Source organism: Pelobates fuscus, chromosome 2 (assembly GCF_036172605.1).
Source record: "Pelobates fuscus isolate aPelFus1 chromosome 2, aPelFus1.pri, whole genome shotgun sequence".
NCBI classification, from domain to species: Eukaryota; Metazoa; Chordata; class Amphibia; order Anura; family Pelobatidae; genus Pelobates; species Pelobates fuscus.
The window spans coordinates 164635805-164662540 of NC_086318.1; the positions used below are offsets into that span (position 1 = coordinate 164635805).

Here is a 26736-nt window from a genome sequence, read left to right on the forward strand (position 1 = left end):
CCCATTGAGCCCAACCATAGGCCAAACTCACTACGGCCACAACTGGCCTTAGGCCAGAGCCTTAAGCCCCACCCCCACCACCATCGATATCCCGCAATTAACAATCAGAATATCCATGGAGATGAAATGCAACCCTTGCGGCCATTATTTCACAAACCACGATTTTACTTTGGGCCAGCCTGCACTAATTATCCTTACTATTCACTCTTTAAACCACACTAAATATTATGTTTATGCATGCTATATACATTACTAATTATAAGTTACTGGCTTGTTAGTTTTCGAAAGTATAAAATGTGCACGATTTTCTTTTGTCTGATTTCTGGAGAACCAGGTCGACCATTTAGCCAGATTGTTTAATGACTAACATTGTTCCTCTTATCGAACAGATCTAGAAGCCTTGCTTTAATAATTGTAAGTTTGCTGACTTGACTCCCTGCAGATGTTGTTTGCTAGACGTGAACTACACCCCCACCCATATGCGTACAGGTAGCATATTGCTTATTCATTTGAACCCGAATCTCACAGTCACTCCTATACCTAGGGTGTGCAAGAGGAAAGTCCCTGACCTATAGGCAATTCAAAAGTTGTGAATCCAACCCTGTGTTATGGATGACACCTAACCGCATGAAACTTGTAGCCTCCTATTTAACTTACGTATGTTACAGTAGGTAACCTAGCTAGGTCTTCCTATGCATAATAGATATAAAGTACAGCTTAACGCGAACGTGATTTATGTCTATCCTTACTGTCCCAGCGTACAGTCACCCTAACTTTTAAGCCATGTTGAACGACGTACTAATTAATCAATACCCAAACACTGATATCTCGACTCGTTATACCTTACTATTTTAAAAATTATATGCAAATTCAACAAGCCACAACGTTGTTATATTATGTGAATGAAACTTGAGCGTGCGGATGCCGTTGTGGCAATACAGGCACTGTTGTAACTACCTGCATATCAAAAATAAAGAATTAAAAAAAAAAAAAAAATGAGAATGGCAACTCGTCACACAGAAAGCAATATATCGCTGCAGGACCCAGGATTGGTTCTCTGGCTGGCATCCACTGTCAGGCATGTTACCCTTAACAAAGATGGCGGGAGCGAGTTTTACGCTCCGCGACGTAGAAGCGCCCAGGCATCCATGCCTCCATGCCTCCCAGTGCCCTGGCCGCTGTGTGTAGGCACACGGTGTCTGTAGTCGGGTTGTATCCGGTGCTGCCGTTACACTGCCGGTCGGCTGCTTTGACCCCATGGATGTCAGTCCGAGGGCTCCATGCACCCAGGCAGCGTTGTGTTTCCGGGCTGAGGCCGACAGCCGCCCCTCCTCCCGCTGTCATCTTCCCCCGCCCCTCACGTGTTTGCCGGGTGTCAGTGAGTTGCGCTGCCCGGTGCCGCTCTGTCTGCTCCGGTGTGTGATTTGCAGCCATGCTTCTCTCCGCCGTGCTGCACACCTACTCCCTGCGCTACATGCTGCCGGCCGCTCTCATGCTGGGCACGGCGCCCACCTACCTGCTGGCATGGGGCTGCTGGAGGGCCCTGAGCACCATCCTGCCCCAGAGACTCTACTGGAGGGGGGACGACCGGCTGTACACCATGTACCAGAGCATGGTGCTCTTCTTCTTCCAGCACTACACCGGAGTGCAGGTCAGGGCTCCACGGGAGGCAGGGGGGTGTCAGCAGCTCAGACAGGCCCCCATAGCACTGTGTAGGGGTCTGGGGTGATAACCAGGGGCTATTGCAGTGTCTGAGTCTAGAATTGGTTCACTTATACGGGGGCAGTGATCATCAATATTGGATGAATGGGCTCATAGCTCAATAATTAATCATCGAAAATATCTAACTTTATTAACGGTCATAATTTTATTAAAACTCTCAGTAAACTGTATTAATAGTTTTTTTTTTTTGTTTTTTTTTTTTATGGAGTAGGAATTGTGAGTGAATATTTTACCCCCCAGTTCACAAAATGGTCAAAACATATATAATATAAGGCTCCTCTTCTTTCTTTTTTTTTTTTTGGTTCAGTTAAACTTCATAATCCAAACCGTGCCAGTTCCCATTCAAACTTTTTGTGTCAGTGGTAGATGGCAATAGACTACACTTTTGGTCGATAGGATGCCTTGTAGTTGTACTATCATTGTACAGTAGCAGTTGTCATATCCATGTATAGTGTTCATGACCTTGGGCTATAGCCCAACCCATTGATTATGGCATCTGAAGGTATTCTAGAATCTAGAGTGTCCTTGCTTGCCAAGTATGAACATGTGCTTGTGGCCATCTGTGTAGTGTTTTCCTGGACATAGATATTTTTTTAGGCTGTATGTTAAGCTAAATCTTATTTAAAGAAATTCCATGACATACAAAGGAGTGACTGTAACTGCCATATTCATCAAGGAAGAACGTGGGCAATTATGGGGCAAAGTGCTATTATACAGAGCAGGAAGAACATTTGGAACTGTATTGCAGATACTGCACGTGCAAATTAAAGTAGTACAAATAAAATGAATGAAATGTGAACAAACCGTGCTGCAAGATTTTATTTTATCTCAAAAATACAAGTAATCTTACCTCTAAAATTAATTATACGGTGAGACTTATTTGCTCTACCAACACAAACTTTAAACATTGTTCACTGGTTACTAAAACATATTCTAAAGCTTTTCAGCTTGCATTAGGGGGTTCCCAATTTTTAAAAGTGCTAATTTAAACAGAAAGTGACACTTTTTTTTTTTTTTTATAAAGTGGATTCCATCCTCCTAGCTGTCGGGAGAGCCGCCAGGATGGCGTTCTTCCTGTCTGCTTTGTTCTAAAGCACATAGAGAAGTTTCTCCTGGAGAAGTCTTGGTGGCAATGCGTCTCTGTGTGAAATGATATAATTGTGGTGCATTCACCAAGTGCTTCTACAGACAGGAACATTGGATTGGCTGAGAGATCATCAGTACTAATGTGGAGCAAAGCTGCTGCAAGAGTCTGTCTCATCGTTGGATTAGGGGTAAGTAACATCTTATTTGAGTCGGGTGGAGAGTGCAGTAATCTAAAGGGGCCCACTAAACTTTCCCAGTGTTACAGGAAAATGTAATGCATCAGAACTAGTGAAGCTCACTGTAGTGGTTATAATGCCAGGAGTGTCCTATCACTCTCCCAAAGTAAGTAGTCAGTCCTTTTTGAGAACAGCTTAAAGGGACACAATAGTCGCCAAAACAACTTTAGTTTAATGAAGCAGTTGTGATGTATAAATCAATCTTCCTGAGCACTTCCTTTATTGCACAGTCTGTTTGATTTCAAATGTATTCATAGCTTGGTAGACCTTCCAGGAGCCACTGTATATGACTACATTTTTTCCACACAGGCTGTGTCAGTCACAGCCTATGGACTGAAACAAAATTTAACTCCTAAATGGCAGAGAATTGAGCAATAAGACTTCAGAGTCGTAATTTATACACAAAAACTGCATAATTAAGCTAAACGTTTTTTGGGGGACTATAATGTACCTTTAAAAACTGTTTGACAACTTATTTGATTCCTGCTGCTGGCTCCCCTGCTCTTGCAAGTAGTTTCTGTTAACTGTACTGAAGTAACCATCTCTTTGTAGAGTTGCACGTATTGACTAAGTGTGTCATTTGAGTGCTGCAAGTGAGCATGGCTGAGCTTAGCTAAGTGGCATGAGCTTCCAGTAGAAAGAGAGGAGGTTATGAGGCCTAGGTAAATTATCACACTGCTTTTAAATGTTTTGACTGCTTTGGAAACGTGCCAGTGCACTTCTGGAACTGGAAGCATTACAGTAGGCTGTAGTAGTTATGACATTCTGGACACGAACACGATGAATTTAATTTTATTAAAGGTACACTATAGCGTTAGGATTACAAATGTGTATTCCTAAAGCTGTAATGACCTTTTGGCCATTTAGGTTCTGGCTCCCACCTGCAAGAAGTAAAAAAAGGGTGTTTCACTTGCCTTTTTTCCCTTGCAACACAAGTTTCTGCAGGGAAGCTCCGTCTCATTGTTTGAGATCACTGGTCTTGGACAACCTAGTGCTTTCTCGCAGGTAAGCCATGGGTATCTTGTGTGCACAAGCAGCGAATGAAGCACTTATGGTGACTGAGTGACCGTTACTAGAGGCAATCAAAACATTGCTTTTCTGATATTTTTTACTTGCTGGGATTTATTTTGTGTGTGTGTGTGTGTGTGTGTATATTTGGTTTGTGTAACATGTTTTTTTCAACCCACTAGCGACCACATGGTGGTCATGCAGTGCAGGACCTTAACACCTGTTGACAGCATAGACCGTTATGCATTAAAAGTTCCTGCAGGCTTAAATAAATGTTGCTACTATGGAGCCTTGGGTATAATTTGGATTACTGAGGGTCCCCTCTGTCAGTTACTGACAGGCCCTCCTGTAAAAGCTACAAAACTCAAATTAATACCAGCAACAGCATACACTCCGTGCGGCAGCCCAGTTCTCCCACAATTAACTTATTTTAATGATCTTTGATTCAGTCAGGTGCTTCTCATAGAAGCCTAATCTGCTTGTACAGATATAATGCTTCTCTATGATAAGCATGAGTTGTGTGTGTGATGACTGAATGGGAGGTCCTAAGGAAACAATGCCTCTAGTGTCTGTCAGTCTTACAGCCACCCAGTGTGTGTTTTCTAAAAAAGGTAAACATTGCTGTTTCTCAAAAAACATTGTTTATTGTGTTTTTTTTGTTTTTTTATTATTATTAAAGTAACACTCCAAGCACAATTACTTCAACAGAAAAAATAAATATATATATTTTTTTTATATCATGTGTTATTTAAATTAATGGATAAGCAACACTTTAGCAGGAAAGGGTTTGAAATGGCAGTAAAACACTAGTGATAAAAGAGGAACTCCCTTATCTTCCCCAAGATATACCTAAACACAGAAAGTACACACCGGTTGTGCAGAATACCATATAAAAGCTTTATACAGTCCGCAATATTCTTGTGTTCCAGATTCCAGTAACTTAGGGCTTGGCTCTACAGGCACATAAAACAAAAGTGGAGATTTAGTGCAAAGGGGTGATAATAAAAGCGTACTTGAAGAATGCTCACTCACATTTGTTAGATGGATATTCCACAAATCCTAAAAAGGAAAATAGTGTAATACTGGAATTTTTTTTGTATAAAATATAAAAAAGTGAAAATACACAAATAAAAAAAGCTTGTAACCCAAGTGTTTCAGGCGTCTGGTGGTATGATCCCCACCAAGTGGATATACGTAGACAATTAGGCTTCTTAATCTCGAATTACATGTAATTAAAAAGAAAGCAACATGGTGTACTCCATAAAAACTTAAAACCTTGAGAGGTGAAATTGTACTCACAAAAAAAAGTATCCTCTGCTCAAGATGACCAGCGCTGGTGGAGGAATTGATGATTCTCAACCCTGAGGTAGTGTCTTTTCCAAGTGTCAGGGCCTGAAGGAATGCTTAAAACATGGTCCTCAAACTCCAGCCCCCCTGATGTTGCTGAACTACAACTCCCATGATTCTTTGAATTACATAGATAGCCAGAGAATCATGGGAGTTGTAGTTCAGCAACATCCGGGGGGGCGGAGTTTGAGGACCCATGGCTTAAAACATAAAAAGTCATATATCTGCAAGTATATGGCCAAACCCAGCGATAAAGTTTAGCCAAAATTACTTGATTAGATATCATTAAAAACAAATGTAAAAAACAGCAACAGGTTTCACCAGCAATGGCTTTATCAACATTCTACACTATATTTTATCATTTGTTTATCTGTGCCTGTGGACCTAGCCCCATCTTACTGGAAGACGAGAATTGTGTGGATTGTATAAATTGGACTATTACTTCTTTTATATCATAATTGGCAATACTTGTGTGTTTTTGCTGTTGTTCTTACGATGGCTTCTACAGCCTGATGGGTTATGATGCCATTATGGCCCTGGCACCCTCCCAATGCAAGTAAAGCCATTTGTAAGTGGTTTGACAGTTTACCTGGGGTTTGCTGTTTGCTGTAGTGGTTGGAATGTTCTTACATGCTTAATAATTTGGTTTTTGGTGTCCCTTTAAGAATAGATTGATGGAACAACCTGTGTTTAGACCACATTATCCCAGTTTGCATAGTAAAATAAATGTTCATCCCCCCCCCCCCCCCCCCAAAGAGTCTTGGTGAAAGAGTTACTCCAAGACCATGACCACTTCTGTTATTTGAAATGGTCATGGTGCTTGAAGTTTGTATATGCAACATTTTGCTGTGAAATGCTGCACATAAGGAGTTTAACCCATTTGCTACCGGGGGTGTAACTAAACCTCAGGCAATGTCTTTAGCCAGGCCAGAACAGAATTCTGGGCTGGCTAATGTAAATTATGTCTATATTTGTATGCACAAAGGGTCATTAATTGGCAGTGAGTGATCAGCTGACGCTCTGTGTGCCAATGAATGGCCAATGAGCTTAGCTTCTTCATCTGTGCAAAAGCTGGATGCACTTCTCCCGGTAGTAAGGAGCCTCATTGCCTAACGGGATCCATGTAAGACAGGGCTTGACAAATATGCTTTGAATCTAGGAGCCAGCTAAAAAAAACTAGGAGCCATGTTTTTTTTTAAACTTGCAAAGCATTATTTTCAATGAAAAAATGCAATTCTTAAAGAGCCGCTATAGTCACCAGAACCACTACAGTTTAATGTAGTGGTGATGTCTATAGCCTGTCCCAGCATGCTTTTCAAAGTGAACACAGACTTTTTAGAGAAAAGGCAGTGTTTACATTGCTGCCTAGTGATACCTCTAGTGGCAGCCACTCAGACATCCACTAAAGTGCTTCCTACATTCAGCGCCTCTACGCTCTGCATGGAGGCGCTGAACATTCCCCATAGAGATGCATTGATTCTTTAGGAGGAGATGCTGATTGGCGAAGCGTTTTTCAGCATGTGTGCAATTGTTTCTCAGTGCTTTCCAACCAGCCGTGGGGAGACCAGTACGATGTGGGGAAAAAAAAGGTGAGTATTATCATTCCCATGTGATCGGATGGGGGAGGGGGTTCAACTAAACACATACATTGACAGATGCACACATACAGACACATGTACTGACAGACCCACACAAACACATCATTTGTTTTAATGCAATTCTATTCAAAAGTGAAGGCAGGTGGGGGGCGGGGCCTGACCGCCGGCGGGATCAGACGTGCTTCGTCTGAGCTCCCGCTCCAGGGCCCAACAGATGGCGCAAATTGAAGGCAAACTGGGACCACCAAGCCACGCCAAATCCGCACTGGCCCCCAGGAGCTGGGGCAAATCGGGGAAACTGATTACCCAGGTGCCGACAGTAACCCGACTGGGGCCCGGAGCTGGATGGAGCTTGAGCCGGGTTGAGACGGCCGCTCTCTCGGGTCTCCGGCCGGGGTCGTGCTTCCCCCCCCCTCTGGACCGGGGGGGGGGGTCATCCCGGTCTGCAAGGGCATCAAGCAGTGGGTCACCTCGGGGCCTAGTCACCCGCCCTGGCGAGAAATGTTCACCGGCGACAATCAACAAAATGGCCGCCGCACACCAGCCATGTGCGAGAGCTGCTGGACCGATCAAGCTGAGTGGGGGGAAACCATCACCAGACCACCAGGATAGCTTAACCCAGGCCTCTGCTGCAGAACTAAGCTGGCAAGACTAAGGTACAGGCTGTGAGCAAGTATTAAGGGGAATCCACAAAACGGGACCCTATTGAACCGCCCCTATACAGCAGATCCACAGAGGTCCCTAGACCCTAGCACTGCCAAACCTGACAAGACAAGTCAGAGGGAACAGCGAGACACCCACCCTGCATCCTGCTAGACATGATTCACCCTACCTGCCCTGTCCCACGAAACCACGACTACCGCTACAAGCCAACGAACAGCGCAGGACAACTAACAACTGCACCACCAGGTCACAAGCAGCACTCACCAGGCAAACGCAGAGCAGCAAGAGCCACAGGAGACCCTCCCGCTGGCCAGCCTCGGTGCCGACGCAAGCACAGACGACCCCACAAACCCTGCTCAACTTAAGTGGACTCATGCAACTTTGCTCGAACCCAGGGACATTGAACTATGCTCACTCATAGTATTACTAACTTCAACTGTGCTCAGCCAGACGCACTGCATTACACCCACACAGCATGCTTGACACACTATATTAAGCGAGGAAAACAATCTAGAATGCCACACTAGCAAACATTAGGGCTCAGGCACCCACTTTGACTCATGACAAGCGTCACCAAACTTAACCCTAATGTACAAACGTATAAAACATTGAATTTGAGGCATTCCAATATGCTAACACGTTCACACTAGAGCCAATCACTCAGTGCCCAGGGCACACACGTCAGTATAGATAACCTGCTAAGCTATGGAGATTTTCTCAACTACTGACAAATAACACTCTACTAGTACTATCTGTTTGATGTTTGGTATTACACCTTAAAAAATGTGCACAGTTACTCATGCCATTACATTGTATTTACCTGTCAACTAAATTCCTGGCGATAGCTATTGTGGCATGGCCAGAAAAATGTTATCTGTATAATCTATGCACACAAAAATAAAGAATTAAAAAAAAAAAAAAAAAGTGAAGGCAGGTGGCTGGCTGTGAAAATTGTGGAGCTATGATCTCTGCTCCCTCGTGGCCTGCTTAGTAATGCTGGCATAACTAAGCGGCTCGCGAGGGAGAAGAGCAGGGAGATCGTCTGTAGGTCGACTGCAACGGAGCTATGATTTCCCTGCTTTTTTTCCCTCGTGCGCCGCTTAGTGATTCCGGAATATGTCGCTCTGGTCCCGGAATTACTAAGCGATACACCAGGGAGAAGAGTAGGGAGATCACATCTCCCTCACCATCGGCCTACAGAACGTGCAGCCGACCGGCCACCAAAATTCCTGGTTGCCCTGGCGTCTGGAATTTGTTGAGCCCTGATGTAAGATGGCAAGCCATTGCAAGTTAGGCTGTAGTGGTTATGATGGTTGGTGTAACCTTTTAAGACTACAGAAGTTCTGGTCAGCATGTACATAACTCCAATTTTCAAAAGACTATATCAAAGACTATTGTTTTGTTTTAATGAATGACTGACTGTATCAGTATAAGCCCTGGTCAGCATCATTGTTTAAATCCTAGATAGCAGTATTGAAAAAATAAAATGCAGTTCAATAATATAAACACAAATGGAACAAGCAGAAAGCACATTTATCTTGTTCAAGGACATATACTGAATATATAATGATTAATAGCTGCTATAAAATTACATATAACATTTTCTGTACCTTTTGAGCATTCTGTAGACCATTTTATCTTCCTCATGATCATTTTTTCAATATATTCATTAAAATAACTTTTAACCGCTTATTTTGACATCAAATTTGCTATTCTTTGTCAGTTCTCCACAATCCCCCGGTTTATTGAACACCCTAGTATTTTAGGGTATGCAGGGTCCTGTTCACGATTTGTATTTTAATTTTTTTTAAAAACGCATTTGGAAAGTGTAAAAGCTTTTAAATTCCTTAGTGTATGTTTTAGTATTAGAAACCAATGTGTTCTATTAAACAAAAAAAAATCAATGTGTCAATGTGTTTAAAATTGTGCACTCAGAAATTGTCAGGGTTAGTTACATTTTTTTTTTGTGGGGTAGGGATAGCAATGCTACTCACATCCGTTGGTATTTTTATACAAAGAAGTCTACTCAAATAATGTTTTTTCATCTTGCCATTTATAGTATGATTAGCAATGCTATCAGCAGTCATTATCAGAGGGAAAAATGTCAACTGATGTTTGTATAAAGACACACCTGTTACAGTGTATATACTTTTAAGGAAAGGCATTTCTTTTAAACGTAATTAAAGTGTTAGTAGTAAGCACATCATATATGGACATGGGTCTAAAATCTCTCTCTCTCTAAGCTGGAGAGAAGCTGGAGCCCAATGTTTCCATTTGGATTGATGTTGGTCTGGAACAAAGGAGGTGGTCACTTATTATTTCTGTAGGTACCCCTTAACTCCACCCCTGGGCAAGACTTGGTAATCCACAGGGTATATATCCAATGATTTGGAGGGGTGTGAGTGTACTTGCTTGGGGCCAAAGATCTAATTTTGAGTGAGTCACCATCATCCTTCCTTGCCAGAGACACCCTAGGCAGAAGTTGTACTTTGAAAACCTAAGACTTCTGTATTTTATCCTTTTTGTTTTTATATGTTGTTGGTGTAAATAATTTGTTTATCATATATTGTTATATGCACTGTGACTATATTTTGCTCATAATAAACATTCATTTATTAAGTTCTGCCTTTGTCTGGTTAAGAATCACGTTACCTGAAGAGACTAATTAGTATTTTTGCAATTCCTTAAATATTGTGCTAAGTAATATTTGGTGGGTTTTATTATTGATTTACCTGGGGGACCAAGGCAACCCATTTATAAATTGTCTTGGTGGTGGCAGCGTTAAAATAGTAATAGTTTTATTATTATTATTATGTTTAAGTGTGGGTGGTGTTAAAAGGGGGATTTTGTCATTATTTCCAGTCTAGTGCAGACAAATAGTGAACTTTAACTGTCTCGCACACAAATGTGTTGTATCTTAAAAGAGATTTCGTCCTTGAGGGGTTAAACATAGCCTAAAAGTTTTGCTTCCCTTATTTCTCAGTTTGTTTTATAATTTATAATTTCTTAAAGGGACAGTCTAAACACCAGAACCACAGCTTAATGTTAAAGGCACTCCTTAGATGGCCACTGGAGGGTCTTCCTGGCTCAGGGCTGCACAGTAAGCAGCTCTGCATGGACACGCTGAATTTTCCTTATAGAGATGCATTGGTTTAATGCATCTCTATGAGGAGTTGTTGATTATCATACCACCCCTGTCGTCTTTCCTCCAAGCTATACATATTAAGGTCCTTTAACCTTTCCTTGTAAGTTTTATCCTGCAATCCATGAACCAGTTTAGTAGCCCTTCTCTGAACTCTCTCTAAAGTATCACTATCCTTCTGGAGATATGGTCTCCAGTACTACGTACAATACTCCAAGTGAGGTCTCACCAGTGTTCTGTACAATGGTATGAGCATTTCCCTCTTTCTACTGCTAATACCTCTTCCTATACAACCAAGCATTCTGCTAGCATTTCCTGCTGCTCTATTACATTGTCTGCCTATCTTTAAGTCATCAGAAATAATCACCCCTAAATCCCTTTCCTCCGATGTTGAGGTTAGGACTCTATCAAATATTCTGTAGTCTGCCCTTGGGTTTTTACATCCAAGATGCATCATCTTGCACTTATCCACATTAAATATCAGTTGCCACAACTCTGACAATTTTTCTAGTTTACCTAAATCATTTGGCTTATCCCTCCTGGAACATCAACCCTATTAAATATCTTACTTAGTATCATTGGCAAAAAGACACACCTTACCATCAAGACCTTCTGCAATATCACTAATAAAAAATATTAAAGAGAATGGGTCCAAGTACAGATCCCTGAGGTACCCCACTGATGACAATCCCATGTTTCGAATATACTCCATTGACTACAACCATCTGTTGCCTGTCACTCAGCTACTGCCTTACCCATTCAACAATATTGGAATACAAACTTAAAGATTGCAGTTTATTGATAAGCCTTCTATGTGCAACAGTGTCAAAAGCCTTACTGAAATCTAGATAATGTTGTGGTTATGGAGCAAAGATTACATGTTCCTGCAGTACATGTTTCTATTCCTATGTTAGTGTTCCATTACTCCTGCACTGTTAACAGCCTACTATATCCTACCTGTGAAGAGTGGATAAAAAATTATGTCAAAATAAATAAAAAATGTTTAATATTAATTAGATTTCCTTTAATAAAATACTTTTGGTGGAATAATCTAAATATAGTGTTCTATTTATAGGCCAAAGGTTATTCAGCATGAAATATGGATTAGTTATGTAGCATGACGCTGCATATTTATGCAACATTTACATTTTTGGTAAATTAATTCCATTAATCCAAGTTAGTTAAACTTGTGTCTGTAGAGATAACATGCAAATTTTTCATAAGCTGAAGTTGTTTTGTTGCTTAAGGGATCCCTTTACCTCCTTATAGGGATACTATAATGCCAGTAATACAAAATTGGATTCCTGGCACTTTAGCTTCCCATGCAATCCCCCTTTCTCACGCTCACTCCTCCCCCATGCGGTAAGTAAAGGGCTAAAAACCCTTTAATTATTTACCTGATCCCAGCGCCAAGCAGTGCCCGCCACGAGCGGGTGCTAATACGCATGCACGGCAAATGCCACACACATTAGACCTTCCCATAGGAAAGCATTGATTCAATGCTTTCCTATGGGGAAAAATCTGGTGCTGCATGTTCTCATGCAGAGCATGAGGATGTCCAGCATCAGATACCAGACCAAAGGTCCGTTTCGATTCAGGAAACCCTCTAGTGGCTCTCATAGGCAGACTCGAACTGCAATGTTTAACATTGCAGCACTAAGTGCATAAGGGACACTTCGCTCAGACCACTTCACCCAGACAATTGTAGGGGTGCCTACAGTGTCCCTTTAAGGATAGAGGCACTTTTCCAACTTCTGAACCAAAACAAAATGTAGAATTTGTGAAATTCGTTTGTACCACTGTAATTTATGGATTTCCCTTTAAGTATGCCCATACACATTATATAGGACAGAGCGAGTTACTTTCAATATGGTAACAGAACATTAAATAAGATGTTAAAAAAAACTGGGGGAAGCGGCACTTTATCATAGTTTTGCTTATAAGAATTGTTATACATCAAGTGCAACTAAAGAAAAATAACTCAAATTAGGTTAACATATCAGTCCTAATTGTTAAATACCTCAAGACTAGGATCTAAATAAATTGTTGTTAGTTCATTCTAACCCTATACCAACTCTACCCCTAATCCTATGCTTTCTCGATCTCAACCCTTACACCTATCCTACCCCTGCCCTAACCCTACCCTACACCAACTCTAATGGTAACCCTAACTCAGAGTCTGCTGATGTCCATGCTGACTTCAGCAGAGGAATTTTCAAGCTCACACTATGTTGCAACAGGAGAAACGTGTTTAGAAAATGTCCAGCACTAGCAAAGAATAAAGTGTTGGGCAAAAAGATGGTGGATTTCCATTAGCTGCAGATGCCAGTTCTACTGCTAATGAAAGGTACATTTTAGGAATTACAAAATATTTTTTTTCTTTTAAAGGGACACTTTTCTTTTTTGGGAAGCATTGCATTTTTTTATTTTTTTTAATATGTATAATGTATTCAAAAATTAGGCAATAAAAATAGAAAGGTGCTTACATTTGACAGCAGTATGATTTGCCAAGAACATAAAGTCACTCCGCTAATCATGATGCTCACTTCAAAGCGTACTCTAAGCACTGTCACTCGGTTTCTACTGCTGTGGACTCGATAGTGAGAACTTGGACTTACTCATGAGCATTTGTCTGCATAGAGGACATTGTTATTCCATAAATAAATATTTTGACGTTCTAGAAGACTGATGTAGGAATGAAGGTCACTCAGTAATTTTAGTTGGGCAAAGTAGAATGTGTAAATAAACTCTCACGACAAGGTCCCCTTTCCTATTACTTCTTTAATCATTGCCACAAACTCTAATTTATACTTTATTTATAAACTATTATCCCTTGCCAGACATTGCACATGTTGTATGGCACCCCGTATATAAATATATACATCTCTAGAGCATTGATTGTACTAACAGACTAAATGCCTATGTTCCTGCAGGCACGTCTGAGATTATTTTATTTATTTGGTGTTTTCTAGATTGTTTATGATCATAGCATTTGTAAGTAGGACATTTTACACCTCTAAAATCCAAACTACTATTTTGCTGAGAGGTTTTTTAGAGCAAAACCTCTTGTCTATTGATTAGTTTGTAACGCTTTGATCCTATTAATTGTTTTTATGTAATAGACTAATTGAGAACTGTGGTCTCCATATATTCTTATGTCAAGCAAGAAAACATAAAAACAAATTTCCTGTCGCTCATTTTCATGCAATAGTGCTAGTCCCTATCTGTGCTTATCTTGGCGTTTTCTCTTAACAGTTGATTTTTTGGTGGCCCCTCAGGCTTCCTTCTGACCTGATGGAATGTTGTATTATGCTTCATTGTATGATGTGCTAAAGCTGCAGGCTTCAGAATGTGACATTCAAGCCTATCAAGCATAGGAGAATGACTGACTCCAAGGTCACTGGTCAAGGCACCTTACACTTATCTCCCCTCATCAACCCACCTAACTTCAAAAAAGGTGCATTATGAGTGCTGTAAATAGGACAGGCATCTATAGGCAGGTGTTTACTCTCTAACCAGCAGATTTGGCAGTGGCTGTTATTATAAAAATACTTTTTTTGGGGGGGGGGCGGCTTTGGGTACTGTGACTGTAATTAAAGTTACGAGCTGAACAGATCATATTTTATAAAGTTTTATCTTTAAATCAACACTATAGCGTTAGGGTTACAAATTTGCATTCCTAATGCTATAGGCTCCCTGTCCCTCGTTATATGCAGGGCTTCCACTATGTGCAGTGTAAAAAAAAAAATTGGGAAAGGGAGGCATCCATATATACAGTGACAATCACTCCATTGTGAGCCTGATGTCTAGGTTTTTAAACCTGAGAAAATACTAGTTATTGGTTGTATAGCATTTTTCTCTAAAAAGAAATTGAAAATCTTCTTTTGTATGTAATTAAAAGAGAGCACATCCTGTCAGTCAGGCCGGGTACAGGAAACTGAAGCTCCTGTAGCGTTGCAGAGCGCTGCGGACCGCGGTACAAGAGAGAAAATGACACACACACACACCACAAACCCCAACCCCCCCTCCCCCCCACACTGGCATGTATATTTTATACATTAATCACTTAATAAAAATGCTCAGTCAACAGTAGGTTTGTGTAGAAATTGTTTTTTTTTTTTTTCAAACCGGTAAATGTACAGAATATTGGTATTTGTAAGTTATCAGCTATCGGCCTAAAAGTTCACAGATTATCTGTATTGCTATCGGCTCTATAAAAAAAAAAAATCAATATCGGTCGATCCCTAGTTAAAATACAAGCTTAGGCGGTGAGTGCACCCGGCGGGATCCCTCCCCATCCCCCCTCCTCCCTCCCCTCCCCCCCTCCTTACCCTAAAATCAGTTTTGGTTGGGAGCAACAGCCTACACGGTCATAAGCAAGACGCACCCTGTACACCAGAGGCAGCAGGTGAGCGTACCAGACACCTATTAACACGCGGTCAGATATGACCTACAGCAGTAGGCATACGCACAAACACTGCTCATAACAGGGCAAAGACGCACCAATGACACTCCGATCACAGGACAGAACAGTGCACGAGCGAGCCATGCAGTTAACTGGCATTTAGATAGGTAATCCACAGCGGTACACACCAAGGCAGAATGTCCAACGGGAAAAGGGCAAAAGAAGAGGGGTGAGATATACACTTGTACAGCCCGAAGAAACGGAACAATGTATGTCAACATTAAATTAAACAGTCACTTATTGCCTTTGTAACTGTAAAAATGACATGGTGCATGTGAAAATTGAAACGCTCCTTGCCTTAACTCAAAAATAAAGAATTAAAAAAAAAAAAAAAAAATACAAGCTTAGGTATTTATCATTTCTTACTTACTGTACTATTTGCAGTGACTGAATTAAAGAGGTTTTTTTTGTCAGTTTGGGGTACGTATTCAGTGGGAGAAACAAAAATTGCCTTGTTTTCCACTGGCTTACAGATTCCGATATAAGGTCTTCCTAAGTATAAAGGATTCACTATACATTCTACTTTCTTGTACTGATTATTATATATATGGTTTGTTTTTATTTTAGATCATCCTTTATGGAGATTTGCCAGAGAAAGAAAATGTTGTCTATATAGCCAATCACCAGTGTACAGGTTTGTATGATATTTACATTTTGTCACAATTGATTTGTTTCTGAAAGTCGCTTTGAGAATTTTTTTATTTATTTTATTTTATGAGAACTTTGTCTTCTTAGAGTAACTCTGCATATGTGTTTGTCTATTGCTGGATAGATTTAAAGAAAATATGTAGTACATTATTTTTCTATTAAAGGGACACTTTTCTTTTTTGTGTGTGAGGCATTGCAAGGTATTTTCTTAAATCTTTTTTATTATGTATAATGTGTTCAGAAAATAATGCAATAAAAATAGAAAGGTGCATATATTTGACAGCAGTAGGATCTGCCAAGAACTGGAAGCCACTCAGCTAATCCTGATACTCACTTCAAGCTCTATAATCGCTACAGCCTACTGCTAGCAAAGTAACACTGTAAATAGTTAAACTGTTTTTAGTGTGGTTTGATAACTTAATCAATAAACAGAAGAAACTGGTCAAATAGCCAGGAGCTGGTACTTAGAGCAAATAGGAATGGGCCTATTGTACAGCGCTACGGAATTTCCTGGAGCTATATAATAAAATAATAATATAGTGACAATAAAATAAAAAATGGAAGGCAAATGTGCAATATATACATCAAAAAACAATATGTATAACAAAAAAAAAACCACTAAAACAGCGTGAGGCACTAAATATGAATATGATGTGCCAATAATATAAAATGTTTAAATGTCTTAGGGATCATAAGCAAGGAAACATACAATGAAACATATAAAATAAAAGATGTAGCAAAACTGATGAATTTTGGATTTCACTTTAAACCATAAAGAGGTTGTAAACTGCAATGATACCACAAGTTACAAAGTCAACTAGAGATCCAACGATTATCTGTTTTGCTGATCTTATCGGCTGATATTCCTTTTTTTTTTTGTATCGGTATTGGCCGATAATCACCGGCAATACCGATAATGAGGCTGACCATCGCATCCATAAGGCGGCAAAAGCGGGCGCCTTAGGGCACACCAGGGAGATTGGTCGGAGTGACCGGCAGGAGGTTGGCGCACAGTGCTCCCTCCTGCGTGTGGACGCGGAAACTTATGTTTCCTGTACCCGGCCGGTGAGAAAGGCAGTGCTGAGAGAGCACTTCCTGTCAGTTAGGCCGGCTACAGGAGAGTGCGCACTGCTCTGCTCGGCAACGCTACCAGGAGACATGGGGAGCGGGAACCAAGGAGGGGAGAGACACACTGGGGACCAATGAGGGGAGAGAGAGAGGGGCACTGTGTAAGGGGGGGGGGGGGTGGTAGTAAGGAACACTATGGGACAGGGGAGAGGGGGAAAGAACACTATGGGACAGGGGAGGGGGGGTGGTAAGGAACACTATGGGACAGGGGAGGGGGGGTGGTAAGGAACACTATGGGACAGGGGAGGGGGGGAAAGAACACTATGGGACAGGGGAGGGGGGGAAAGAACACTATGGGGCAGGGGAGGGGGGGAAAGAACACTATGGGACAGGGGAGGGGGGTAAAGAACACTGTGGGACAGGGGAGGGGGGTAAAGAACACTGTGGGACAGGGGAGGGGGGTAAAGAACACTGGGACAGGGGAGGGGGGTAAAGAACACTATGGGACAGGGGAGGGGGTAAAGAACACTATGGGACAGGGGAGGGGGTAAAGAACACTATGGGACAGGGGAGGGGGGTAAAGAACACTATGGGACAGGGGAGGGGGGGAAAGAACACTATGGGACAGGGGAGGGGGGTAAAGAACACTATGGGACAGGGGAGGGGGGTAAAGAACACTGTGGGACAGGGGAGGGGGTAAAGAACACTGTGGGACAGGGGAGGGGGTAAAGAACACTGTGGGACAGGGGAGGGGGGTAAAGAACACTATGGGACAGGGGAGGGGGGTAAAGAACACTATGGGACAGGGGAGGGGGGGAAAGAAATCTGGGACAGGGGAGGGGGGTAAAGAACACTATGGTACAGGGGAGGGGGGTAAAGAACACTGGGACAGGGGAGGGGGGGAAAGAACACTGGGACAGGGGAGGGGGGGAAAGAACACTGGGACAGGGGAGGGGGGGAAAGAACACTGGGACAGGGGAGGGGGGGAAAGAACACTGGGACAGGGGAGGGGGGGAAAGAACACTGGGACAGGGGAGGGGGGGAAAGAACACTATGGGACAGGGGAGGGGGGGAAAGAACACTATGGGACAGGGGAGGGGGGGAAAGAACACTATGGGACAGGGGAGGGGGGGAAAGAACACTATGGGACAGGGGAGGGGGGGAAAGAACACTATGGGACAGGGGAGGGGGGGAAAGAACACTATGGGACAGGGGAGGGGGGGAAAGAACACTATGGGACAGGGGAGGGGGGGAAAGAACACTATGGGACAGGGGAGGGGGGGAAAGAACACTATGGGACAGGGGAGGGGGGGAAAGAACACTATGGGACAGGGGAGGGGGGGAAAGAACACTATGGGACAGGGGAGGGGGGGAAAGAACACTATGGGACAGGGGAGGGGGGGAAAGAACACTATGGGACAGGGGAGGGGGGGAAAGAACACTATGGGACAGGGGAGGGGGGAAAGAACACTATGGGACAGGGGAGGGGGGGAAAGAACACTATGGGACAGGGGAGGGGGGGAAAGAACACTATGGGACAGGGGAGGGGGGGGAAAGAACACTATGGGACAGGGGAGGGGGGGAAAGAACACTATGGGACAGGGGAGGGGGGGAAAGAACACTATGGGACAGGGGAGGGGGGGAAAGAACACTATGGGACAGGGGAGGGGGGGAAAGAACACTATGGGACAGGGGAGGGGGGGAAAGAACACTATGGGAGGGGAGGGGGGAAAGAACACTATGGGACGGGAGGGGGGGAAAGAACACTATGGGAGGGGGGGGGGGAAGAACACTATGGGACGGGGGGGGGAAACACTATGGGAGGGGGGGGGAAGAACACTATGGGACGGGGGGGGGGGGAAACACTATGGGAGGGGGGGGGAAGAACACTATGGGACGGGGGGGGGAACACTATGGGACGGGGGGGGGAAACACTATGGGACAGGGGAGGGGGGGAAACACTATGGGACAGGGGAGGGGGGGTGGTAAGGAACACTATGGGACAGGGGAGGGGGGTGGTAAGGAACACTATGGGACAGGGGAGGGGAGGTGGTAAGGAACACTATGGGACAGGGGAGGGGGGGTGGTAAGGAACACTATGGGGCAGGGGAGGGGCAGGGGGGGTGGTAAGGAACACTATGGGGCAGGGGAGGGGGTGGTAAGGAACACTATGGGACAGGGGAGGGGGTGGTAAGGAACACTATGGGACAGGGGAGGGGGGTGGTAAGGAACACTATGGGACAGGGGAGGGGGGGTGGTAAGGAACACTATGGGACAGGGGAGGGGAGGGGTGGGAAAGAACACTATGGGACATGGGAGGGGGTGGGAAAGAACACTATGGGACATGGGAGGGGGTGGGAAAGAACACTATGGGACAGGGGAGGGGGTGGGAAAGAACACTATGGGACAGGGGAGGGGGGGGTGGCAGTTTCTACCGCACATATTTACACATACAAACACACTGCATCCACTACACAAACACACACTGAATCCACTACCCACACTGCATCCACTACACAAACACACACACTGCATTTACTAATCAAATACTCTCACTGCATCCACTACACAAACATATAAATATTCTTGAAAACATAAAAAAAAAATCTGACTGGCATGTATATTTTGTGCATTTACCAAATAATTAATTTTAAAAAATTGGCAAAAACCAAATACTGTAAATGGACAGAATATCGGTAAGCTATTGGCCTGAAAGTTCAGAGTATCGGTATCGGCTCTAAAAAATCAATATCGGTCGATCCCTAAAGTAAACATCTATAAAGCTAGAACAGACAAAGAAATAGTGTGTACCATTCACACAACTATCTTTATTACATGAATCAAAAACACTCACAATGAAGTAGAATAAAAAAAATGCATTTCAGGGAACACCATCCCTACACATGTCTGGCTGTAATTCCACTCTCCTCTGTACCGCACGGAAAGAACAAGTGAGAGAGTAGGTTTAGCAACTTACCTGGATCCTTTTACAAGGGGCTTGGCCCCTATTTTTGGCTGCTGTTTGTAAGGACATGATGTGTGGTACCATAATACTAAATCTTTGATCTCCCTGGTCAGCCTCGGCCATCATACTCTAATGTTAATTTGCCGGTTTGCAGATAGTCAGTCCGGGCCTGGATGCACATTAACACCAGTATGATTTCTTGAGGGGAAGGTGAGAAAGAAACAGTGGACACATGCAGATGGAAAATGGGAAGAGGTTGTCTTAAAAGGGGAGATTGGTGATATTACAATTACTGGCAGGACAATGTCGGGGTATGAATGGAGAATTGAATAATTGTTGATGTGGAGATGTTAATAAGAGGATACGATATTAATGGACATGCAGGCATTCTTTAAAATCCCCTAGCATTGAAAGCATGTGAAAATGAGATTAGGTGCACTCCAGATGTTTTGCTAGCATTCTAATAATAAAATATAAATATAATAAAATAACTTCCATTATATAGGTTGAGGAAACAACTGACTAAATTACAATTTATTTTTTTCTTGACATATTATTCATGATGTTTTGCTGTCTTTACATGTTCTTTTCCTGTGCTCGAATAGTTGATTGGATCATTGCGGATATGATGGCTATACAGCAGAGGGCACTGGGTCATGTTCGATATGTTCTGAAGGATGGACTGAAATTTCTTCCTCTTTATGGATGGTATTTTTCACAGGTAATATTACTCCCAATATTCAGAAATTAGATCAGCCATAGAAATGTTGGGTATGGTTAAATTGTTATTTCAACAACATAACCTCTGCTACCGGCTGTTGCAAGGAGTAACCTGGTTTTGCAATGGTTTGCTCTTTTACCCGAGTCCCACCAGGCCCCGAGCTTCCAGATCTGCTAAGGGACATGAATCTAGATGCCAATCCCACCAGCCATTTGTTGGTTGATAGCATTAGTTGATCTTTGAATGAGCGTGTGTACATAGAAATATGCACGGAATTGACAGTAGGCATCCCAGAAATACACGCTACACTTTTTATCCCAGAAATCTTGGACATTCCAAGGTCGCTGCCAGTTTGAAAGACTGCACATAGAGACTCCCAGCACCATGACCACTTCAGAACATTGAAGGCACTCTTTAAAAATGAAACGTGTCCGATCAACAGACCTTGCTTGACCAAGTTTAATAATAGAAATGTAGTATGTGTGTGGTTTAAAAACTTTTTAATAGGAAGGGAAATGCTTACTATTCATTTGTACTACCGGAGAGGATGGGACTGGAGCAGTGGGACACACATAACACGTTCTTTGAAATTTCCTGTGAAAATGAAACGTGAGAAAACACAAACCAGTTGATTGACCAGAGGCTGGTGATAACATGGTTAAAGTGGCTTGGTCACCTTAAACTTACCTGTCACCTATTGTTTCTTCTTCCAGAATCTGTTCTTCTCCTTCATTTCCAATCTAGTTCTTAAAACATAAGACAAATTAGGGACTACTTTGTTTTTTCCTGTTCTTGACAATTGTGACAAAAGGGTGCAGCATTAGGCAAACTCCACTGCCTTTGTCCAAATAACTTTAAAAGCTTGCTTTAAGCTGAACCCTTTCTCAAGATTGTCATGTGTAGTAGTCCCTACTTTCTTATGTTTTAACCCCTTAAGGACCAAACTTCTGGAATAAAAGGGAATCATGACATGTCACACATGTCATGTGTCCTTAAGGGGTTAAAGAGACATCGATCAGAAATGAAGTAATTGCAGATTCTGAGGAAGAGAAAACAGAAGGAGAAAGTGAAGTTTGAGGTGACATTGACACTTTAAATGCAAATGTCAAAATGCTTTTCAATACCCTGGGGCTAGTGTGCTTTCTACAAATAAATACTGCTGTTTAGTGGTTTAGGATTCTGTAATTGATATTAGAGGTAGTCTCAGCAGGCCAATGGTTATTTTTAAAATTGTAATAATTGGGCTATATTTTGAATCATTTTTCATGCTTTTTCTGTTGCATAGAAATTACAAGAAGCAATATATTTTTGGAAAAATTGTATTATGTATACACCTGATATCAGAAGAAAGCCTGATTATTTCTCCTTTAAAAAAACAAACAAACAAAAATGATATGAATGTAGTTGTAGCTTAAAGACCGTATTTAGTTATGGTCAAATGAACACACAGCAGAAGTAGCTTTGTTTGACATATGCATGTTATCTCAGAAAAGTCTTGGTCATTAAAAGGCTAAAATGCATTCACTATTGAATGCGTTAAAGAATTTGACTAATTCAACCTCTAGTGCCTTTTCAAATCTACCTCTCAACTCTTAGACTGCCAAAAACCCCACCACTTGCCCACTTGATCCTGTCCCATCTCACCTCATCAGATCTCTCTCCCCTTGTCTTGTGCCTATCCTAACAAACATCTTTAACTGCTCTCTCTCTTCTGGCACTGTTCCTGCTGACCTTAAACATGCCACTGTAATACCTATCCTGAAAAAACCATCTCTTGACCCGTCCTCCCCCTCTAACTATCGTCCCATATCCCTGCTCCCTTACTCATCAAAGCTTTTGGAAAGACTTGTCTTTACCCGTGTGTCTCACTTCCTTAATTCCAACTCTCTCCTTGACCCTCTTCAGTCTGGCTTCCGCCCTCTCCACTCTACTGAGACCGCTCTTATCAAAGTGACTAATGACCTAATCTCCGCTAAATCCAAAGGTCACTACTCCATATTAATTCTCCTTGACCTCTCTGCTGCCTTTGACACAGTTGATCATGCTCTCCTCCTTCAAACTCTTCAATCACTCGGTCTCTGTGACTCTGTCCTCTCTTGGTTTTCCTCCTATCTCTCCCAACGCTCATTTAGTGTCTCCTTTTCCAAGGATACCTCCTCCCCTCGCCCTGTCTCGGTTGGAGTTCCCCAAGGCTCTGTCCTTGGTCCCCTTCTATTTTCTCTTTATACTGCCTCTCTTGGAAAACTTATTGCCTCTTTTGGATTCAACTACCACCTGTACGCTGATGACACTCAGATATACCTCTCCTCACCGGACCTCTCCCCGGCCGTCCTGCAACGTGTCACTGCTTGCCTCTCTTCCATCTCTGACTGGATGTCGTCACGCTTTCTCAAACTTAACCTCTCTAAAACTGAACCTCTCTAAAACTGAACTCCTTGTCTTTCCTCCTCCTAATACTGATCCTCCTCTCTCACTCTCCCTTCAAGTCAGTGATATCCACATGAGTCCATCCCTACAAGCGCGCTGTCTTGGCGTCATACTTGACTCTGGTCTCACCTTTGAGTCTCACATCCAGTTTGTTGCCAAGTCCTGTAGGTTCCAACTCAAAAACATAGCCCGCATCCGCCCCTTTCTTACGCAAGATGCTACCAAGGAGCTTGTCCATGCTCTAGTAATTTCCCGCATGGATTACTGTAACCCTCTCCTGATTGGTCTCCCCAAAATCCGTACTGCCCCGTTACAGTCTGTAATGAATGCTGCAGCTAGACTGATTTTCCTATCCAGTCGGTCCTCTCACACCTCGACCCTCTGCCAGTCCTTACATTGGCTCCCTGTATCCTATAGGAGTCAATTCAAAGTGCTAACCCATACATTTAAAGCACTGAACAATTCCAGCCCCTCTTATATCTCTTCACTGATCCAGAGGTATGCCCCTCCTCGTACCCTCCGCTCTGCCCGCGACCACCTCCTGACCGCTGCTCGCACCCGTACGGCCAACTCACGCTTGCAGGACCTCTCACGGGCGGCTCCTCTCCTATGGAATAACTTGCCTACTGCCATCAGACTCTCCCCTAGTCTTCAATAATTTAAGAAGGGCCTTAAATCCCATCTCTTCAGGAAAGCGTATGGCCTCCCAGAGTAATCTCTCCCTTACATACCTGTCTCTTGCTCTCCCATGGGATAGTGCTTTGCTCTCTCCTCCAGCTCTGCTTCACTCCTACTTGATATTTCCTATCCTAATGTTTCTAATACCCCACCTCCTATAGACTGTAAGCTTATTTGAGCAGGGTCCTCTTCAACCTATTATTCCTGTAAGTTTTCTTGTAATTGTCTTATTTATTGTTACATCCCCCCCCTCTCAAAATATTGTAAAGCGCTACGGAATCTGTTGGCGCTATATAAATGGCAATAATAATAATAATAATAATAATAAAAAAGGCTGCATATTTCTCTAGTTCTTATGTTACTGGCAATGTGCAATCTATATAATCCGTTTAGGTATAGAAAATACCAAACCATCTTACACCATTACAAAACTGTTGTTCGCTCCTTTTTTTTTTTTTCCCCTTTTCTTTTATCTTCTATATTAATATATCATCCTTTTATCACTGGTCATTGTGACATTTCTGCAAGCAAACATCAGTTTCCAGATAGTGCACAATGACCAATACTTTTGTGTAAAGAGCAAGGTTATAGTCTGGTTTTCTGACTTTTGTTGCTTAATCAAATACTGATCACTTACTAAATCTGCCTGGAAATATAAAACCTTTTCCTCACTGTGGACATCTACTCCCCATCCTCCACACACACATTAACACTGAACGCACAGAGCAGATAGCTAACATTGCCTACTCTCCAACCTGGCCACAGCAGCATGCTCAAAGCTGTAGAGCAAAGATAGGATGGGGGGACGGACTGTAAAACTAGTGAAAGGGATGAGATTGAGACAGCGTGGAATATGAAAGAGTGTGTATAGGCTTGAATTTAGACCTTTGGATTCATAGTATTAATACATTTAAATTTTATTTAACTGTTTTTGCTTTAATTAATTTTGCCGTTTCAAATCTATTCCATAAAGCCTCACTCACCATCATGTATTCTCTAGTTATGATTACCAGCCTCTAGAGGAACATATTTTATGGCAAGACAGGTGTCAGGATCGGGTCAGGGATCCAACACGCAGAGTACAAAGAGTAGCTGATACGTATACCGGTCCTTAGAATGGCCGGACTAACGTAGAACTACAATAGAATGGTCAGAGACAAGCCGAGGTCGAGGATAACAGAGGACAGGTAAGCGAGAGACAAGCCGGGTCAAGGATAACAGAAAGGCAGGAGAGTAAACAACAAAGCCGGGTCAGAACCAAAAGACAAGTGAATCACAAAGCACTGTGTGACTAGGCGGACTAGAACCACGACAGGGCAATGAGTGAATGAGAGAACCACCGTTAAGTATCCTGGCTAGGGAGAGGGGACACGCCTCCGGCGAGTCCTGATTCGTCTCCCGAGATTTGAGTGGCAGGATGTTTCGGGTTAGCGTCATGACGTCTACCTCCGGTCCTTCTGTTATAAAAGGAAGTGACTCCCTCGCGGCCGGCGTTAGCAAGACCGAGTGAACCGCGGGAGACCGAGGAGACATGGCGTCCGGACGGATAACCTTCTAAGTCTCTACCTCTCTCAGAGGTAGAGACTCCAGGTACCCTGACAGTACCCCCCCCCCTCAGATACGCCCACCGGGCGGAAGGAGCCGGGGCGAGATGGAAAGCGGGAGTGAAATGCCCTGCGAAGACGAGGAGCATGAACATCCTCTTGTGGTACCCAACTCCTCTCCTCAGGACCATATCCCTTCCAGTCAACTAAATATTGTACTCGTCCCCGGGAGACACGAGAATCAATAATGGAGTTAACCTCATATTCCTCCTGACCCTCCACCTGAACAGGGCGCGGAGGGGCGATTGTGGAGGAGAATCTGTTACAGATTAGAGGTTTCAACAATGACACGTGAAAGGAGTTCGGGATGCGTAAAGTAGCTGGAAGAGCTAGACGGTATGCCACTGGGTTAATTCGAGTCAAGATCCTGTAGGGACCAATATAACGAGGAGCGAATTTCATGGAAGGAACTTTAAGACGAATATTCCTAGTGCTCAACCACACTCTATCGCCCGGAACAAAATTCGGAGCCGCCCTTCTACGTTTGTCAGCATGTTTCTTTACCAGTACAGAATTGTGTAGAAGAATCTGTCGAGTCTGATCCCACAACTTCCTCAAATTGGCCACATGGACATCAACCGACGGCACTCCTTGGGAAGGAGAAACCGGGGGAAGAATGGATGGATGAAAGCCATAGTTCATGAAGAAGGGACTTGAATGCGTGGAGTCACAAACGAGATTGTTGTGCGCAAACTCTGCCCAAGGAATCAAACCGACCCAATCGTCCTGGTGTTCGGAAACAAAACAACGTAGGTATTGCTCAATCTTCTGGTTAGTTCGTTCAGCAGCTCCGTTAGACTGAGGATGATAGGCGGACGAAAAATTCAATTTGATGCCTAATTGAGAACAGAACGACCTCCAAAAACGTGAAACAAATTGGGAGCCTCTATCAGAAGTGATCTCCGAAGGAATCCCATGCAAACGAAAAATCTCTTTAGCAAAGACCTCCGCCAATTCAGGAGAAGTCGGGAGTTTAGGCAAAGGTACGAAATGTGCCATCTTGGTAAACCTATCGACTACGGTGAGGATAACAGTGTGCTTTTTAGAAACCGGCAGATCCACAATAAAGTCCATTGCCACACAGGACCAAGGTTTGTCAGGAATCTCCAGCGGTTGTAGAAGGCCACAAGGAAGCGTATGCGGTAGTTTGGTTTTAGTACAGACCACACAAACCCCGATAAAATCCTTAATATCCTTCCGTAACGACGGCCACCAGAAATCCTTGGAGATCAAAGAATACGTCTTGCGAACACCCGGATGACCAGCCACCTTACTCTCGTGAAGACACTGTAAGAGCTCCAATTGAAGTTCAGGGGGAACGAAAAGTCTGGAAGCCGGAGTCAGTCTAGGTGCCAGAT

The 26736-nt window shown here is 43.1% G+C and overlaps 1 protein-coding gene across 1 annotated transcript in view; it reads left to right on the plus strand.

The window, feature by feature from the left end:
- Positions 1 to 1170: 1170 nt before the first annotated feature.
- The window catches only part of AGPAT5 (1-acylglycerol-3-phosphate O-acyltransferase 5), a 64375-nt gene continuing 38809 nt past the window's right edge, over positions 1171 to 26736 (plus strand). The window contains exons 1-3 of the mRNA XM_063441120.1: positions 1171 to 1651; positions 15835 to 15901; positions 20554 to 20669. Coding sequence (XP_063297190.1) covers positions 1433 to 1651; positions 15835 to 15901; positions 20554 to 20669 — 402 coding nt within the window. The 5' untranslated portion in view covers positions 1171 to 1432. The remainder of the gene's footprint in view (positions 1652 to 15834; positions 15902 to 20553; positions 20670 to 26736) is intronic.